General features: G+C 42.5%; 1 protein-coding gene across 9 annotated transcripts in view; it reads right to left on the bottom strand.

Annotated features, from left to right (window-relative positions):
* The window catches only part of PDZD2 (PDZ domain containing 2), a 361,998-nt gene that overhangs the window by 85,203 nt on the left and 257,589 nt on the right, over nt 1-19,206 (bottom strand). For 6 of the 9 annotated variants that reach the window (XM_060634411.3, XM_060634415.3, XM_078444632.2 and 3 more), the window contains 3 exons: nt 13,164-13,665; nt 3,452-3,594; nt 445-577 (listed from right to left, as the gene is read on the bottom strand). In XM_060634411.3, the coding sequence (XP_060490394.3) occupies nt 445-577; nt 3,452-3,594; nt 13,164-13,665 (778 nt within the window). Of the gene's footprint in view, nt 1-444; nt 578-3,451; nt 3,595-13,163; nt 13,666-19,206 lie in introns of those variants that run through there. The other 3 variants (XM_078444639.2, XM_060634416.3, XM_060634417.3) reach the window with 3 other exon arrangements.

Genomic DNA, 19,206 nt, shown 5'->3' with positions numbered 1-19,206 from the left:
GGCCATGAGTCAGAACCAGGGCCTGTGGCCTGCCTGTGACTAGTCCTAAACCTTTCTTCCTTCGGGACCTGGAAAATACACAGCTCCATGCCTCTGGCATCCCGGCCATCCGGCGGGCTTCCGTGTCTCTTCTTGAGTGTCTCCTTGGGAGAGAGGCTGCTCTCTCCACCTTGAATTTCTGTCCACCCTACCATCCTTCCCTTTTCCTCAGTCTGAGCACTGCTCTTCCATCTACTATTTCAGCTAAAGGCCGTCCTCATGGGCTTACACTATAGAATCACAGCTGTTTAAATGGCCCAAGTATGTGTATGTGCGAGTGTGAGCTGTTTAAATGGCCCAAGTGCGAGCATGTGTGTCAGTGTTTGTGTGCGGGATGGGGAGGGCTCAAATCCGAATTCACCACCATCATTAAAAATAGATATAAAAAATAACCAAACTACCTACCTTGCTGGCTACCACCAGCTGAACCATTCCAGTGGCTGAGCGAAGAATGGCCACCGCTTCCTCATGGGAGAGACCCACCAATAAGTGACCATTGATTACCAGCAGCTCGTCTCCTAAGGACAGTCTGCCATCCCTGAGGAAATGGAGATGGGAAAAAAATCCCTTGTGAAGATATTCTGGGCTTGAGAAGGGACATTTTCCTGGAGCTGGGGAGGGTCGTGAGAGGGCACAGTTAAAATCAGGCTGAGGATAAAGGAGAGATGGCCAGCAATAGTTTGGGATGGGATTTATCCTTTGGTCTGGCTGGGTCCCCTGATGCCCACTTAGGGAAGCTCCATGATTTCAAGTGGTTGCCTGGTAGTAGGCAAGTTCTTAAGTCACTACCATATCTTGCATCAACTTTAATGAAATGCCTCCCATCCAGGGGGAGACAATGATAGAGGAACGAAGACCCCATGGTTTTTGGACAGTTAAGTCATTCTTACCTCAATCCTATCTGCCATCCTGCCCTCACAACCGAGTTCTCAGCTGAGTCACTGAGCTAAGCACCCCCAAACAAAGGTATCTTAAGCTTGACCAAAAGCCTTGTCTAAACTGCTGCCCTCTCTCTTTCCAGGTGACATGCCCTCGTCCCCAAAACACACAGTTATAGGACCTTGAGGATGAGGTTTCTTTCCATCCTACAGCCAAGCTTCACCAGCAGAAGGATGAATACAAAAGCAAACAAACAGAATGACCAATTTACTGCTATTGCAGCTATCAGACCTGGTCTACAAATGTTTCTTTATTCCTTCTAAAGTAAATTATAGCTAACTAACAGCTTCCTTCCCATTGGGCTGGCAAGAGGCTCAAGGGTGGGTCAAGGGTCTGCCATGGCACCCTGTGTCAGAGCATTGCACAGGCCCTTTCAGTCACGGTGGGTCGGCAGTCTTGTGGGTTCCACTTCAACCTCCAATGGTCTGGCCTCCCATGATCCCAAAGGAGGTTTTTCATCTCCATTGCTAAATATGGGATAGGAAATCTGGTGATGCAGATGGACCCTAAGCCTAGGACCCCACCATCCCTTCTGAAGGCTTTACATCAATGCCCAGGGTGCTGCTGTTGGACATGTGCATGCCCCCCATATTCCCAGATTCACCAACTTTCTCTCCAACATTTCCACTCTCCTTCAGTGAATAAACCAGCTTCTCTCATCCTACTCTCCCTCACCAGTTTCTTTCTCTTAATCCTCTAGGGCATGCATCATAGTCTTTTCTATGAATTTAGCCTTTAACAGAACACAGGAGGCACCAGAGACTTCTGACAGCCTCTGCTTTCTGTCCTTCAAAAATCCCTAAAGCAGAGAAATGCTAAGAACCCTTCTAGCTGCTTGGAATGGAAAGAGAAGGGGAATAGGAAACCCACAGAGAACAAACTGGAAGCTCAAGGAGGTGTGTGGGCCCAGGTGAACAGGGATCAAGAGTAAAAACGAACACAAAGTTCTGACCACTGTCGTTGAATTTATGCAAGACCATTCCTACCCACATCCCTTTTCTTATTTCCCTCTTCAATTCCATCTCCCTCATCTCCTGTTATTACCTAGAATGCCACACATGTGAATTATATACTCCAGAAAGAGAGAGAGAGAAAGACACACATAAAACTCAGGGTTCAGGGTGAAAAGAAAATGGGTGTCTAATGGTGACACCTACTAAAAACAGCTCACATAGAAAACAGACAAGAACAGCTCTTCTTAAGTTTATCTCTGGGCACAGGAATTTTCTAACTGCCAACCTTCCAAAGACATGCTAGAATCCAAGGCCTAGTAGCATTAATGGGAAAATGGCTCTCTGATGGGAATTCCTCAAGGTATACACCTCATTTGGAAAATTTAGTGATGCTCTTCTGGATAAAAACTAGAGTCTTAATCCTTCCCTAATGACTGCTGCCCAGACAACTGACCAGTGCAGTTAACCTTATCTCTAGTTATTGGCAACTTAATCTCTAGTTACAAGACTAGAACAGGGACATGACACACTTCGCTAATTTATACCCTGGTCCTCTCCTCAGTTTTCCATTTTTTACCTCCAGCTTCTTCAACGCCACTTCATGAGATAAATTTTTCAGTCCTCTCTTGGTCTGGGACAGGCCAACACTACTCAGATTTGTCTTATCCCCTTTATAACCAGGATACCTGAATGGAACACCAAATTCTCAACTAGATTTACCTCCCTCATCAGTGAAACTCTACCTCTACACACCTGCTGTATACATGTGGGCATGCAACGCATGTACACACCCCAACGTGCCTTGCAAGTAGTAGATACCCTGTGTATGCGGAAGCAATCAGCTAGCAAGGCAAAAGCATGCTTTATATTTTGGGATAGCTACATCCTTGTAACTCCAAACGGACTCCTTCTTTGTGCATGCTCTGCCTAAGCACTGTCCTTCTTCCTACTTAAAACAACAGTTCAGACTTAAAAAGAAGGTTTGAAGTATGAATTATTCAAGGTCACAAGGAGAAAAATTCACATTTACTGTTTACCACTCCACATCTGCATGACACACGTATCCATGTGTGTGTAGAATCCTGAGAGCCCTGACAGATCACATGAACTGTGGTCACATTTAAAATCAATGACTTTCCCAAGTCATTAGCCACCATCTTATAGGGGTTAAGATTCAGGAAAGTGGTTTTCTGTTGCATGGCATAGTCTCAATAGGTAACCACATATTACCAGTATCCCAAAAGTTAGTGTAAGTAACAATCACTTGAAACTCAAAACAGACTGGAAAGAAATGCAATCTCTCTATGATCTGGAGGAGCCTACAGTATCTCCAGCAACTAGCCACTTCCTGTGCCCAGGGGTGTGTTTAATTGGAACTGCTCCTGCCTGATTTTCTTCCATGCTCCCGAAGGATAAACTGTAATTACCAGGGCTTTGGCCAAATAGAAGAGTCCTAGCCCCCGGAGGAAGGGAAGGGAGAGGACGAGGAGTCAGAGAAAGGGGAAGAGTTATCTAGTCACCTGTGAGCGGCACCTCCTTCCTTCACTTGAGTGACAACGATAGCGTGAGGTGAGCGCTTTGATCCTCGGCCTCCACTAACCTGAATTCCCAGCCCATCCGATTCCTTAAGCAGCTCCATCTTCCATATCCGGCCAACTTCCTCCTTGGAAGAAAAAGTGAGCATACTGTGAAGTATACGGACAGACACGTGGCATTGACACAGGAGAGTGGAGCTGTTAGGTCAGGCCAAATATTCTTCAATTGTCAACAGGTACTGAAGATGACCACAGAAGGAAAAGTTCCATGTGCTAAGTCATAGTCTCTAGCTGCCAGTCCTGCCCAAGAGAACATTCTATGATGATGGAAATGTTCTATATTTGTACGATCCAACATGGAGCCACTAGCCACAGGTGGCCATCAAGGGCTCGACTAGTGGCAACTGGGATGTTACATTTTTCATTTCATTTAGTTTACATTAAATTACATAGTTACCTGTGGCTAGTGGCTATAATATTGGACAATAAGAGTGACTATCGAATTTCCTGATCAAGGTTATGTTAAGTAAAGCTTCTTCTGCCTGAAACCCAGATACCACTGTGTGTGTAAACACTGGCTGTGTCTGGGTTCCATTTATTTACACACAGCTACTAATAAATAAAGGAAGATGAAAGGAAGACAAGGATAGGTCTTGGAGACTTCAACTCATTTGAGCCCAGCTCTGCCACTTAGTAATTATGAAAGCCACCTATGCCTAAAACCCTCTGTTTCCTTGCCTCTAAAGTGGGGATAATTATGAATACTTTCAAGTTTGTCATTAGGATTACGTGAGATATTTATGGAAGGAGCAGTGCTTCCGACACCTAGTAGAGACATAATAAATGCTGACTGCTAACCATATATTACTTATGTACGCACACATATGTGTTAAAACCATCATACCATAATATGCCCAATGGTACTGCATCAGTGTTGCATAGTGACAGATGGTAGCTACACTTGTGGTGGGCACAGCATGGCGGAGTTGGCCAATCACTATGTTGTACGTCTGAAACTAATGTAACATTGTGTGTCCACTACACTTCAATTAAAAAAAAAATACATCATGTTGAATTGAATCTCAAACTTCCTTAGAACATATAAATGAGAACTTTGGCAAGAGAAACCAAAACAGGATATTAATTGATGAATTTATTATTGGCTTCTCTAGACATGGGTCTGTACACTTTTTAAATACATTAAAACACCCTAATAAAAATCTATCCTTTTAAAAAGCTAACCATGTCTGTAAGTCCTCTGGATTACTGGTAGCTTTTCTACTTTGGTTAATTCTCCTCTTGACTCCCTATTTTATTCGAAGGATGCAAACATATACCCAATACAAAATGTTTGAGTTACCTCAGATACTTGGTTGTTCAGAGAAATGAAAGAAAAACCTTCCAAAGTGATTTCCTTTGGGAGGGTCTTACTTTATGCTCACTCCTATAAGTTCCTCTTATCTCTAGGTATGTGGGTATGGGTCACAATGCATTCCTCAACATATTAAAAAAAAGCGCCATGTCCTTTCCTCATTTATCATGAAGGTCCAATGAAACCATTACAGTCCAATATGAACAAACCCATCCTCCCCCTAGAAATAGGCAACCTTCCCATTTAAGCTGCTTGCAAAAGAGAAAGAATGCAAAGCATTCAGAAAATCTGAAATACACAGTCAGAAACTAAAATGAAACTTTATGCAGTAGTAAAAAAACCAGATGTTAAATGGTCACTGATGTGCAGCAAAAGGAACGTCTGGGGAAATTATTAACAGACAGAGACCTGTTGGATCCTATACTTTTTCTACTATAGCACTACTCAGCGGGGCTCCATTGCTCAGCAACATGCAGTGTTTGCCAACAGTCTCCTTCATCTGCTGACCACAGACAAACGAGGCCTGTCTGGCCAAATGTAACTTCAGAAGTCACTGGCTTACCACAGTAGTTCATGAACTTGTCAACAATCCCTATATCATCCAATCATTTCACTTTGGACTTCATGGTTTTTGGTGTGTTGCCTCTGACCTCTGGAACACCTTTCTCTCTTCTCCATTCAGAAACAACCTCCTTGGCCTTCCAAGTCTCTCACAGCTCCACTATGTCCAAGATGCCATCCTTGAGAATCAGTGCTACTTATGACATGGCAGTTTTTGACACTTTGAGTACATGAGGCCGTGGCCTAGTGCATAGCCCCAAAGGGAACAAATTCAGAGACGTGCTGACTAGCTGTTGTCCCAGCTTGCTGGGCATCCCAAACTAGCACCTGGGTCAGTCCCATAGCTGACTCCCTGGGCCTAACAAAATAGCTGAGAAACTAGAGCGGAATGGTGGCTTGACTTGTTTTTTCCATGGAAGATATGCTATGGCTACTAGGGTCCTGAAGATATGGGACAGTGCTCTTCCCTCTCCCAGTCCAGAAAAGCTGTGAAATCCCTTCCCAAAAGCAACAGGGACTATTAGGAGAGTCAAGAAATAAGCAAACCCATTTGGCTTTAGCCCAAATTAATAAAAACCTATCCATCCCATTACCAGTTACATCTGTCTTACCATCCTTTTGTTAAACAGAACATGTTAAGTATGGTTCACAGATGGTATGACAATATTAGATACACAGTCCTTTCTAATTTTTAAATGCCTTTACAAATAGGACTTGAGGGGTACCTGGGTGGCTCAGTCAGTTAAGCATCTGACTTCGGCTCAGCTCATGATCTCATGGTTCCTGAGTTTGAGCCCCACATCGGCTCTGTACTGCTGACAGCTAAGAGCCTGGAGCCTGCTTGTGATTCTGTGTCTCCTTCTCTCTCTGCCTCCCCACACCTCTCACAAATAAATAAACATTACAAAATTAAAAAAAAAAAAAAAGAAGTAGGACTTGTGACAAGAAACATGCAAACCTATGATCGTGGAGAAAGAATAATGACCTAACATATACTCTTGACAAAAGAGCTAAAGACAAATTTCAGTAAGAGCACTCACAGGCCCACTCCATTCCCCTGCCCAATATACACACAAGTAGTTAAAAGCAAAATAAAGCAAATATCTAATAAAAATGGCTTCAGAAAGTAGGAATGATCAATCTGTAATACAGCCCCCAACGATACAGTCAAGAAACAGATCTTCTTCTTTTTCACTTTTATCTAATACCATGAGTTTTCTCTCCATACCTGAAAGTAAGAACTATAAGGGGGGCAGGGGGGGATGGGGGGGGATTCAAAGAAATTAGTGCAAGTTTTCTTGATCATCTAATGAGGAGTTCAAAGATACACAAAGGAAGACACAAACAGGAAGTGGCAGATGTTATCAGTCTCAATTGTACAACTGTCAGTATTAAATCTAGTTGCCTACAGCTGAGAGCAGTGTTCAGTTACAAATAAAATCAGTGTCTGAAGTTTATGAGGCTAAAGCTGGCACTCGCCAAAAATCAACAGGCCAACTTAAATAGAATATTAAGTAGATTTCCAACTGCCTCCTTAGAATTCTGCATGGGTATGTAATACGCACTTCAGTATGGTCAAAACAGGACTCTGCCTCCCTCTCCCTCCTGGCTCTCCCACCTCCATGGGAAAAGCACCATCATTTATGCCAGCTAAAGAGGATATGCAAACTAAAAGCTCGCTAGCTTTGATTCCTCCTTCTATTTCCTATACCCAAACCATGAGCAAGATCTGTAGGCTCTACTTGTAAAACACATCCACGTCTATCTACTCCTGCTCCTTCCTGCCACCACTCTGGTCAAGACCACCAGGATCTCTAATATGGATTATCACAGTAGTCTCCAGTATGGTCTCCCTTTTTTTCCTCATCTCCTACAATACCCTATTCTCCATTATACAACATACATCATGATGCACTCAGCTTAAACCTTCCAACAGCTCCCTAGTAGACACAGACTGAAGTCCAAATCTTTGAGATGGCGAACACAAACCTCCATCTCTAGCCTTGCCTGCAATCCCAAATCATATCCCCTCCCCCACCTCCGTGTTCTCCCCAGCACTTACTGTCTCTCTATCCCTGGAAGACCCAATCACTCCTGCCTAGGGCAGCCACATGTGCTGCCTCCTCGATGGAAATATTCTGCTTCTAGATGTTGCACGGCTGTCCTTTCCTGACATTCAGGCTTCGGCTCAAACATTGTCTGTTTAATTAGGCCTTCAGTGATACCAATTTCAGTTAACCCCACCAGGACACTGCCCAGTCATCTTTCACTTCACCGATTTCATTTATAGTACTTGTTGTCACCATCTAACATTCTGATTCATCAATTTGCTTATTTATTCCCTGTGGCCCCTTATTTGTGTTAAGTGCCATGGCACAGGAACCTTGTCTCTCATTTATCAGTGGGTTCTCCAGCAACAAAACGGTGCCTAGCACATAACAATACTGTATAAATGCCATAGAATTAATAAATGTGGGATGTTTATACACTCATCCTACGGTTTTTCAGAAGTTATTGAGACTGATGTTAAGAGGCTCACCCAGACGGGATACCTGCACGCTTGCCAATGTTTAGCGTGTGAACACCCGATCCAGTTGTAGAGATGATTGAGTTCTGAAACAGATCCTGTCTAGACAGATGGCTCAAGCCTTTGCTTCCTTTTGCATTGGCTTAAAGGGCAACGAGATTGTCAGCCTGTTGAGAAAAAGCCAAACCACGCAAAACTGGACGCTATGGACATTTATATTAATGTTGTTGAAGTGCTACCCTTTCCTATAAAAACGCCAATTACTGTGTGAGCTCATACATGCATCTCCTCACAGAGGCCAAAAAAAAAAAAAAAAGGGGGGGGGATTTATTTACAAAACAGAGGTGGTACATTAAAGGGAGCTGTCTCGGCAGCATTTAAATGACCTCATCTTCTGTTGGAACCAAAAATAATATTTCACAATAGCATCTTTTCCCCAAATGTGAGAAGAAACATCATCCAACTAGAATTTTACTGCAGTAAGTGGTCTGGCTCTAGTTGCAAACTTAGATTCTGAGACTGTTTGCTTATCCCTTCTTATTTAGAATGATCAGTAAGAAATGATGTGTGATATGTCAGGGTTGAAGTTCCTGAGGTAGCAGACCAAAATGCTCAGTTTATAGGTGAGAAAACAGAAGCTCAGAGAAAGAACATGGCAGCTTGAAGGCCACAGAGTTGGGGAAGGAAGAACTAGGGCTGGAACATAGTATCCCATCTCTCAGACCTGGAGCTCTTTTTTAAAAAATATTTATTCATTTTTGAGAGAGAGAGAGAGAGAGTGTGCATGTGATTTGGGGAGGGGCAGAGAGAAGGGGACAGGGGATCTGAAGGAAGCTCTGCACTGACAACAGAGAGTCTGATGCTGGGCTTGAACTCATGAACCACAAGATCATGACCTGAGCTGAAGTCGGACACTTACCCGACTGAGCCACCCAGGTGCCCCTTAGGCCTGGAGCTCTTGGGTGCTTTCATTAATAAATGGGCACAGAACACCTGCAGGTGCAAGGCACTGAGCCAGGACACAAAGACAAATAAGGTCCTTGCCCTTAAAGTCTACTGGGGACACAACAAGCCCTATGGCAACTGGAATATGTGGGATTCATGCATTGATCAAGATAAGGAGGGGATAATGCAGGAGCCCAAAGAGGAGATGCTTAAAGATGGTACAGGTGGGGGGGGGGGGTCCCCAGAAGCCTCCTAGAGGAGTGTGTCCCCCAGAAATGGAAGACGCTAAGCTACATGGGGGAGGGGAGAAGAAACAGAATGGTGAGAGCAGCAGCTGCAAAGGCTCACAGGAGATAGGGTAGCCTTTTGGGAAAAAATGTGGCTAATTCAGTCTAAACTGAGGAGGAAGAAAGCAGTGAGAGATGAAGGCAAAAAGTTAAGCAGGGATCAGAGAGTGAAAGGCCTCGTGTGCTTTGTCAAGCTAAGGTGTTCAGATATTACCCTGAGGGTAAAGTGGACCCATCCAAAGGGCTTAAGCTGCAGTGTGTGTGAGCAGGTACATGCATGACTGATGGAGTCTCTTTAGAAAGGTCCCTCTGGCTGCTGTGGGGACAGCAGATGACAGGAAGACACTGGACACGGATGGGTAGCAGACTACTATGACCACCCACATGGGAAACGAAAGCAGCTTGGTCCGGACCTATAGCCATAGAAGTGGGAGTGGGAGAGAGAAGTGGGGTGAGGAGGGAGACCCTACAGGGAGCCAGAGTTGATAGGATTTGGTGTTCGACTGGACATGGGGAAGGAAGAGGCCAGTATTTCAGTTGACTCCAGGATGCCAACTGTCCCAATTTCCTGGCATGGGACTGTCAGTACAAAACCACGGAAAGTTATAGACAAACCAGGTGAGTAACTGCTAGCTGAAACTCAGGTTTCTGGCTTGGGCGACTTTGAGAGTGATGGGACCTGGAACATTGGAGCCAGCTGGGTGGGAAAATGATGCATCGATGTGAAATATCTAAGATGGGAGACCTACTGCAGGTAGGTGGTAGAAAGCTTGGGGCGGGGGCGCTCAGGAGAGAGGTAAAGGAGCAGACACGGACTTAGGAGACATTACCACATAGAAGGATAGACGTTCACCCATTGCTTACTAGAATAGGATCATCCTCATGCTGTCTCTGCTTGATGCAAACATAAAACTACCCAGGAGATGTCCTGGATGTGATTCTCCTCAGTTACCTTTTCCTGCAGATTCAGACCTGGGGCAGCCTTCCTGAGGTCTCTGCAGACCACTTGCACTGAACCACTCAGCCTTCCTGAGGTCTCTGCTGAAGGTCTAGGGAAGAGTTCGGATACTCTATAGGGTGAATTACAAGTGTTAGGGTGAGACCACAAATGGACCCACAGACACACATGCCAACTATGAAGAAACTTGCCTGACTGGTAAATGGTAGGGTTCTTTTTCTCCCTATTATGTGACTAAGTTGTACTTATTTTTACCATGCTGCATTACAAAAATACACATTTGTAGTAAACAGGCTTGCAAGAACTGTTCCCTTGGATGAATAATGATCTTCACTAGACAGGGAGTAAGGAACTCTGAACTCATTTCTAAAACTGCTTATCTATGTCCTAGGAGATTCTAACGTTTTAGACAATGGGCCCAACTTTTATAATTTAAAAAATTAATCTGGTTGCATGTGTCTTATTATGTGTTAATATTTTATAGAAACATATGTTTTTTTAAAAGAAGATATTTACTAGATAAAATGTTTCCTACAGCTCTGTTAAAGGAAAAGAGGGTATAAAAATAAAGACAGAAGATTTATTTTTATGTAACAAATAACAGTCTGTGAAAAGAAGCATCTCACAAATAAAAATGGTCTGAATGATTATAAACCTATTCTGTAATTTATTCTTTGTAGATTTATATTAAATCATTAATAAAGCAGAAACAGAACAATGCTGACATGTTTAATCTCCCATTATTCAAATGGAATAGAATTTTTTGCCCCAAGGGTTTAAGAGGTAAATGCCTAATTTTTGTTTTTTCTGGAAATTCCATTTTAGCATGATTTTGGGCTCATCCTGGAGTAAAAATAAAAATCCGCTCAGCCCAAGAACCTACACCACCTTCTGTGATGGTCTACTGGTTCCAATCTGGATGTTGGGGAAGCAGTGAAGATCTACTTCTTGCCAACTCTATCAATCCTGGGTAAATGCATTGAATGATGATGCTTCTTGGTTTGAAAAGGGTCCTAAAAGATATTCATGCCTAAAAGGGTGTATGGCCCATTCCAACTTTCTAAGATGTAAAGTATAACCCAGGGTCAACATTCAATCTATAGATTATGGGCAGTTGTGAAGAATGCAAAGTCCAGATGGCAGATCTCTCCTTTCTATAGGCATGTGGCTTTAAAAAAAATGTCCTAAAGGCAATAGATTTTGTTTTTGTTTTTTTTTTAAATCACCATTTCATTTATATCTTCTTTGACATTTGATCTTGAGTGCAAAAACCAGGCAAAGGAAGTCTGATATGTGTAGTCTTCAAATAGTCTAATCCAGAAATTCACTTTTATGTTACTGCTTTTAGTTAAGTTTAGCAGAGAGGGGCACCTGGGTGGCTCAAGTTGGTTAAGTGTCCGACTTGGGCTCAGGTCAAGATCTTGCGGTTCGTGGGTTTGAGCCCCATGTCAGGCTCTGTGCTGACAGCTTAGAACTTGGAGCCTGCTTCAGATTCTACGTCTTCCTCTCTCTTTGCACACCACCCCCCCACTCTTGCTCTGTTTCTGTCTCTGTCATAAACAAACAAACAAAAAAAAAAGGTTAGCAGAGAATGAGTAGCCTCTTAAAAGTTTTTTTTTTTTTTTTCTTTTAAAGTCATTTCCAAATTATTTCTACTGTGTCCTAGGCCAAATGAAAGCCTATTCTTTGGAATATATGTGAGATTTAGTCTCTTTTGCTAACTTAAACCTTCAAAATGATTAAGCTAACCAACACTCCCTAACTTACTCATCCTCAGCTTTCTCTGTATTCATAATCTAATCATTAGGAGAAAAAGTCATATCCAAATATAGTACTCATCAGAAAGAAACAAATTATAATCTTTTTATTGTCCTTAATTTGGGGGGTCCACATTATAATCTTTTTATTGACCTTAATTCTTTTTTGAGGAGAACCATAAAGTTGGTAGAGAATCATTGATAGAGACATTACTTTTTTCTTCTCCTTTATTTACAATTCTATCTACAAATCATGCCTCCTTTGGGTAAGGCTTTATGAAGACCACCCAGATACTCAAATGAAGGAACATGGTTCCTTGAGAGAGGGATTATTTTGATTCCTCTAATCCCATTATACAGATTGGCTATGATTGGAGAAATATGCATGAAATAGCCTTTCTAGAAATTAGACTCATTCCCAGGGTACCATTTCAGCAGTATGCAAAGCTGAACTTGATGCTTCTTATCTTCCCAGCTTTCTCTTTCATCCTTAAGGGGTGTCTCCTACAGGGACTCAGAGAGGAAACCAATCAGAAACAACATAGCAAGTTACTGCTTCTTTAGGAACCCACAGGCATATCTGCCAAGAAGATTCTTGGAAGGAACGTGCTTGCCCTAAAGAAATATAATTTCATGAGAGAATGTTGGCTACAATGGAGGAGAAAATTTGAAGCTAGAAGTGGACCTGTTACCACTCAGAGTATACCACATCTGCTTTGCCTTTAGGTAAGACCAACCCTGACCATCACAGCTGGATATCATAGTATCAGAGATATCTGTGAAATTTCCCCCAACTTCACTGGAATTCAGCAACGTAATAACACGAACCCATAAAAATATCACTGGTTTTGAAGTGTTAAAAATAAAAGCAGATGTTTCCCTAAGTGTTGAACATCCTTCCTGTGTAATACTGAGGACTGAATGTTTGAATGTTTTTGCTATCAACTGCCACCAGGAATTCTTGGCCTCACTAGTGGCAATTCCACTGGTGACAGTAGTGATAAATAATGATGCAGTTCGAGTACTTTATCTGGGCCTCAGACGACTCAAATTATACCACAGAAGGGCTTGAATTTTCCACTTAGGATCACTCAACTAGCTCTTTATTTAAGTGGATGAAATGATTTGGATTTTTTGTTGTTGTTATTATTATGTCCTCTGATCATTTATCTTACTAAATGTGTTGGCTTCTAAATACAAGGCCATCTTAGATAGATTTTCTGAGCCTTAAAAGCTATTTCAACAGTACTTTGTTTGAAATTCAGGTTCGATAAGCAAACAAAAGCTTACCCGTGCCAGGCAGTCACTTGATTGGAAGTCTGTCTTCCCAGATTTTGAGAAGCAACGTTTGTCATTGCTTGTAGGTAGAGCAGCATCTGTCTTTGGAATTCTATGCTCTGTCCCTCTGTCTGCTTCTGACTTGTCTAGATGGGATCCAGCCAGCTCCTTCAGAGATTCCGGGCCATTTTCTAGCTCAAAAGCATGGCCATTGCCAAGTTCGGGGTCTGGGCCGTTGTCCGGCTCAGAGATGGGGTCATTGTCCAACTCACAGCCAGTACTGCTCTTGGGTTCTTCAGTGGCTTTGTGGGTAGAAGGCCTGGAAATGACCCCAAACTTTCTTGCTCTTTTTCCCTTTTTCACAGTTTGGTCACCCAGCTCCAAGGTTGGCGTCTCTCCTGGTTCAGAGCTGTTGGTACCGTTGCCATTATACGGAGAGTGAACTTTGTGCTTGAAGCGGCGCAGCATGATCAGGTAGATAAAGCCGCCATTCCAGCACTGCTCAGCCAGGTAACTGCAACACACACAGAAATGCCGGATGAAACCCTCACACCATCCATCTCGACCAGCGCATCGGGCAGACGCATTCAGCAGCACCCGCGGAACCCGTGTGATTAACAACCTGGTGAAGCAACAGAGGTACTAAGCTTCCCAAAGAGGCTCAATGCTCAGTTCATTCTTTTAATCTACATAATTGTTGATGCTAAAAATAACCCCCAAGCAAACCAAAATCCCCACGAACTAGAAATTAGTAATGAAAAAAACCCTAGAGTAGGTAATTAGAAATGGAGTTTTCTATTCACAGAGCCAATCCTTACATATGACTACAAAAACAATAATTCTCCATTCCCTCAACAATTTCTTACATCAGAATTATGCTAGCCTCCCATTCATCTAGTTAAAAAAACAAATTTAAATTAAAAAAAAATTTTTTAACATTTTTATTCATTTTTGAGAGACAGAGAGAGACAGAACACTAGCGGGGTAAGGGCAGATAGAGAGCGGACACAGAATCTGAAGCAGGATCCAGGCTCTGAGTGCGGGCTTGCACTCGTTAACCGCGAGATCATGACTTAAGCCAAAGTTGGACAATTAACCGACCGAGCCACCCAGGCGCCCCGCAAACTTAAATTTTTTTAAGTAAACTCTACGTCCAATGTGGGGCTTGAACTCACAACCCAGATATCAAGAGTGGCATGCTCTACTGATTGAGCCAGCCAGATGCCCCACCATTCATATAGTTTTGATGTCATTACTCTGCAAGTTCCCAAGGTAAAGAATAGATAAACTGAGAGACATGTAAAGTTCTGCTCTTAGGATGAAAATATCAACTGCACAACAACAAGAATCACTGCCTCACAGCATTCCAGTGAAAACAGATACTGAGTTGGGGGTCTCCGGAGAGGTGTTGGCTGGAATTAAGACACAACTGGTAATAAGCATTGACAAGTGTGTGCTGCATTAAATGAGCATCAAGTCCACTTCTTGATAATGGTTCTAGTTTGGGTTGTTCCTGGCACACAAGGAGTGTCATTTTCAGTCTGGGTGTCGCTTTGAGAGGACCCCCAATGAAAACCATGCAGACATGGGGTGACTAGGATACAGAAGGCTATTGGAAACTGTGTCAACCAGGAAGAGTGAAAGGGCAGGGATGTCCTCTTCAGGGATACTTGGCTTGAGAGGGCAGAGGCTGGGCTCAGTTGCGTTTCATGTACTTGAGGGGTGCCAAACACTTAGAAGCAGGAAATAATATAAGTGAGATAATGCATGTGAAGTCTGACACACAATAACTACTCCAGATCTTAAGGAATAACAATAAATAGAACATCAAACAAGATAAGTAATTAGTGGTATTCAGGACCATGAAAGCTTTAGCAAAGAAAACACACTTGCTCAAAGTCAGGAAACTAGGCTGGGCTGGACCCTCTACTTATGCCACCCAAGATAAGGAAGCACAAACCCCAGATGGATCCAGGGAAACGCCTTCACCACTGGAATGTTGCCACATTCTACACATCACCTGATCACAAGCAAAGAATGTCAACCACCAAATCCTTAATGTGTTGGACTGCTTCTGGCCTTCATGTGCCTACAAAGGGTTGCCCACATCCTCAATAAATGAGAAACAGAACATTTTCAAGTATACCAAGCTGCTCCTCCTCCAGGCTTGAAGCTCAGACTTGAGAGCTGGGATAGTCAGTTTACAGGAAGGGGTCGCGTCCATAACGAGAGTTGCGTCCATAACCAGTTGCGTTTGAAATGTACTAAATTCTGGGACAAAGGCATATATTACCCATACCTAATGGTCAGGTTAATGCAATGACAATGCCAGTCTCCATGAAGAGCAGAATAATTCTGAATTTTTGCCATGGAGTAGAGTGAACAAGAGAGATGGGTCCTTAAACAACCACCAAAGCTAATAAAAACTTTCTTTGATCCTGGGCTATAAAACATGGTAATGAACTTACACATAAAAACCAGGTAGATAAAAGGTACCATATAGACCTCAGGTTGTACTGTGAAATATAATGAGATGAAGAGGTGTAAAGAGAGGTCCACTAGAGTCTGGAAAATGAAAATTAAACTTGGTTCTCAGTATAATTTCTCTATAATGTTTAAATTTCATTCTTTGAATTGTGTATCTTTTTCACACTGGAAAAATTTTTGTAAAGATATAAGATCTTCAGGGTAGTTATTAGCCAGACTGTAAGGGTTTCTTTGAGCAAATCACTACTATTAATGCAAGACATATGTCAGATGTTATGAAAAACAGCATAAGGTAGTAAAAACAGGACCACGGGGAAAGTCAGACACTCAAGTCTTCATTCTGGCTTTGGCCCAACCATGTAAAAACAATGGTAATGATACCAAATTTCCATCAACCTATGTATGAATGGATAGACAAAATGTAGTATATCCCTATAATGGAATATTATTTGGCAATAACAGGAATGAAGTATATGTCATAACTTAAGCTTGAAAACATTATGCTAGGTAAAAGATGCCAGACCACAAAAGGCCATGTCATTCCATTTATATGACATGTCCAGAATGGGCAAGTCCATAGAGACAGGAAGTGGATTAGTGGTCACCAGGAGTAGGGAGAAGGGAGAATTGGGACTGCTTACAGAGTTTTTGGGGACGATGGAAATGTTCTCAAATTAGATACTGGTGATGGTTGCACAACACAGTGAATATACTCACTGAATTGTATACTTTAAAATAGTGAATTTTCTGTTATATGAATTAGGTCTCAATTTAAAAAAATAACAGCAAATATAATAATTCTTGCCAAGTTTTGAATTGCTTTTTTTTTTTTTTAAAGCAGGTTCCATGCCTAGTGTGGAGCCCAATGCAGGGCTTGAACTCACAACCCTGAGATCAAGACCTGAGCTGAGATTGAAAGTTGGACACAACCAACTGAGCCACCAAGGTGCCCCAGAGTTACTTCTTAGAGTATGTGCTCCTTAAGAACACCCTTTGCAAGAGAAGAAACTGAGGCTTAGAAATATTAATATGCCCCAGTTCACCTAAATGTCAAATGCTGGACTGAGGCCCTCTTGCTTCTCAAACCCATGCTATGTCCACTGTGCTGCTGTGCTGTCTCAATTACTCTAGTGTCCTTGTCTGTAACACGAGGGTGTTAAAATAGGTCATCTCCAAGTTGCTTTCGCATGTTCAGAACTGTGAATGCTAGTTTCTTGGGAAGGCTTCTAGAGATCAAAGGTGCAGGCCATCCCCAAAGTATTGATCCAGTGCCAAAGACAAAACAGAACCCTGGAAAAACAAACATTCCCTTTTTTTTTTTTTTTTTTTAACGTTTATTTATTTTTGAGACAGAGAGAGACAGCATGAACGGGGAGGGTCAGGGAGAGAGGGAGACACAGAATCCTAAACAGGCTCCAGGCTCTGAGCCATCAGCACAGAGCCTGACGCGGGGCTTGAACTCACGAACCGTGAGATCATGACCTGAGCCGAAGTCAGACGCTTAACCGTCTGAGCCACCCAGGCGCCCCCAAACATTCCTTTTATGTCCAAGGTGTCCTAGGTCTCCTGGACATTAACTATCAACCTGAAAAAGATATCACCTGGAGAGGCAATTCCTTTTGGGATTCTATCTTTTGTATTAAGCTCTGGACAATTAGATGGGTTCTGTGCAGAAACCTTCTTTTCAGTACCAAAAAGGCTGGCTCACTGAGTCAGAGTATAGGATCTTGGAAATCTCTACTCTCACAGAAGCTCCAAGAATCTTGGGAGGTTTATTCCTTCTGCAGGGTCCATACTCAACAAAATTACAAAGCAAGAGTTTATCTTTAGTTTGGCACCACGTCCTCATCCCCTCCTGACTTCCTAATAATAAATAAGGCTCTGACACTTTCAAGGAACTGTATGACAGGTTATTTTATTCCTTCCTGGACACTGCATCTTCTAAGGTCATCCCGAAGACAAAGTGTAATGAATCAACTACGGACGCTACAGCAAGTTGGTGAGAAAGACTGTTAGGCTGGGGGTAGTTTTCTTAGAGTTCTTCCATCCACCTTATATGTAATGCCTCCATATTCCCTATCCATCTGTACTGAAATGACTCACCAAACTTTTCCAGTGCCTTTCTAGCTAACTCATATGTCCAAATCCCTTTTCAGTTCAAAAGGATTCCTACCCACCATGAGAATCTTTAAACTTCAAAGTTAGTCTTTGAGAAAGAAGAAACGGAATATAATCCTGGTCCAGAAAAATAGGTCTCCTCTTCAGTAATTTTTTGGTTTCTTCCCCAAATTTGAAACTGTCCTCGGACATATAAAATTATTGATTAAATTAATTTGATTTTGACCATCCCAGGATGGCCTTAAGATAAATGAGGAAAGACAAGCATATCCAGAAATGAAGTTCTAAATTCTAGCCTAGAATCCTCCCTGTGGAATGTATTGAGGTTTCTCACTTCACTTGGCCTTTGCAAACACCTTTTGTAACTTAATCCCTTCTACCTCCCTTTCCTCTCAAAAAGTGCTTTATAATAAATAAAATAAAATAGAATAAAATAAAATAAAATAAAATAAAATAAAAATAAAATAAAATAGCTTTGAGTACCTCCTGTGTTTCTTGATGCTCTATCATAATTCTGGCATCTGGGTTCTCCAGGGGTGGGAGGCCCAGGAAGGACTGGCAGGTAAGGTTGGGTGCTAGGAAAAGCTAGAGGGATAAAGCTGCCTGGAGTTTAAAGAACAAGGACAGGGAGGCAGGAGATGAGAGGGGCAGAGACAGTAGGTGTTGGACGGCCAAGGACACGCATTATTTATCCATGCCCTAATTCTATCAAAAGAAGGCATGAGGCAGCTATGCAATTCTGATATCCTAGACTGTTCTGCCAAAGTCCTCAGAAGGAGCAGTATCTCCAGGTGCCTTTGAAAATCATCTTGGGCATTTGGCCATCAGTTACCGATGGCTGGTACATAGTGTGAACCCACAGAAGAGAGCTGCCAGGCAAATCCATTGGTGTATACATATGTGTGATTCAGAGTCAGTTGGCTCACCACCCCTGGGTGGCCTGCACCCCAATGCCTTGAAAACACTGTATAACTCAGACAACATAAAGGAATTCCAGAACTCAGACTTTTTGGCAAAGCAGACATTCTCACTTCATCTGAGTGAGTCAGGCCCCCAGGATAGACAGTAGAGGAACAAGATGTTTATAGAGGAGTTCCTACGTCCAGGCAGGAGTTTTACACAATGGGACTAACTGCTAATAGCCGCCCTGTGTAACACACAAGATGAATGGAGATCGACTGTTCTTGCTCAAGATTGCCTCTTGCCTAAGAAGTAATGGGAGGTTAAGAAGCTGTTTGTGGTCCTTTGAAAACCTGCTAAGCCTAATTAATCCAGAGGGCTGTCTGAGGTTGTAAATCTGTAGGTTCCCAGAGAAGAACAGGTTGAGAGGAAGTGTTAAATATATACAGATTAATTTCCCAGCGAAATCTCGGCTGGGAAACAGAGGGAGGCAAGTTCAAACAGCTCCATGAGAGGGGGTGGGAAGATGACAAACATCTCCTGGAGTCAT

Source organism: Panthera onca, chromosome A1 (genome assembly GCF_046562875.1).
Source record: "Panthera onca isolate mPanOnc1 chromosome A1, mPanOnc1 haplotype 2, whole genome shotgun sequence".
Lineage (NCBI taxonomy): Eukaryota > Metazoa > Chordata > Mammalia > Carnivora > Felidae > Panthera > Panthera onca.
The sequence above is the reverse complement of the archived record's forward strand: the minus strand, read 5'-3'. Positions and strand labels throughout refer to the sequence as shown.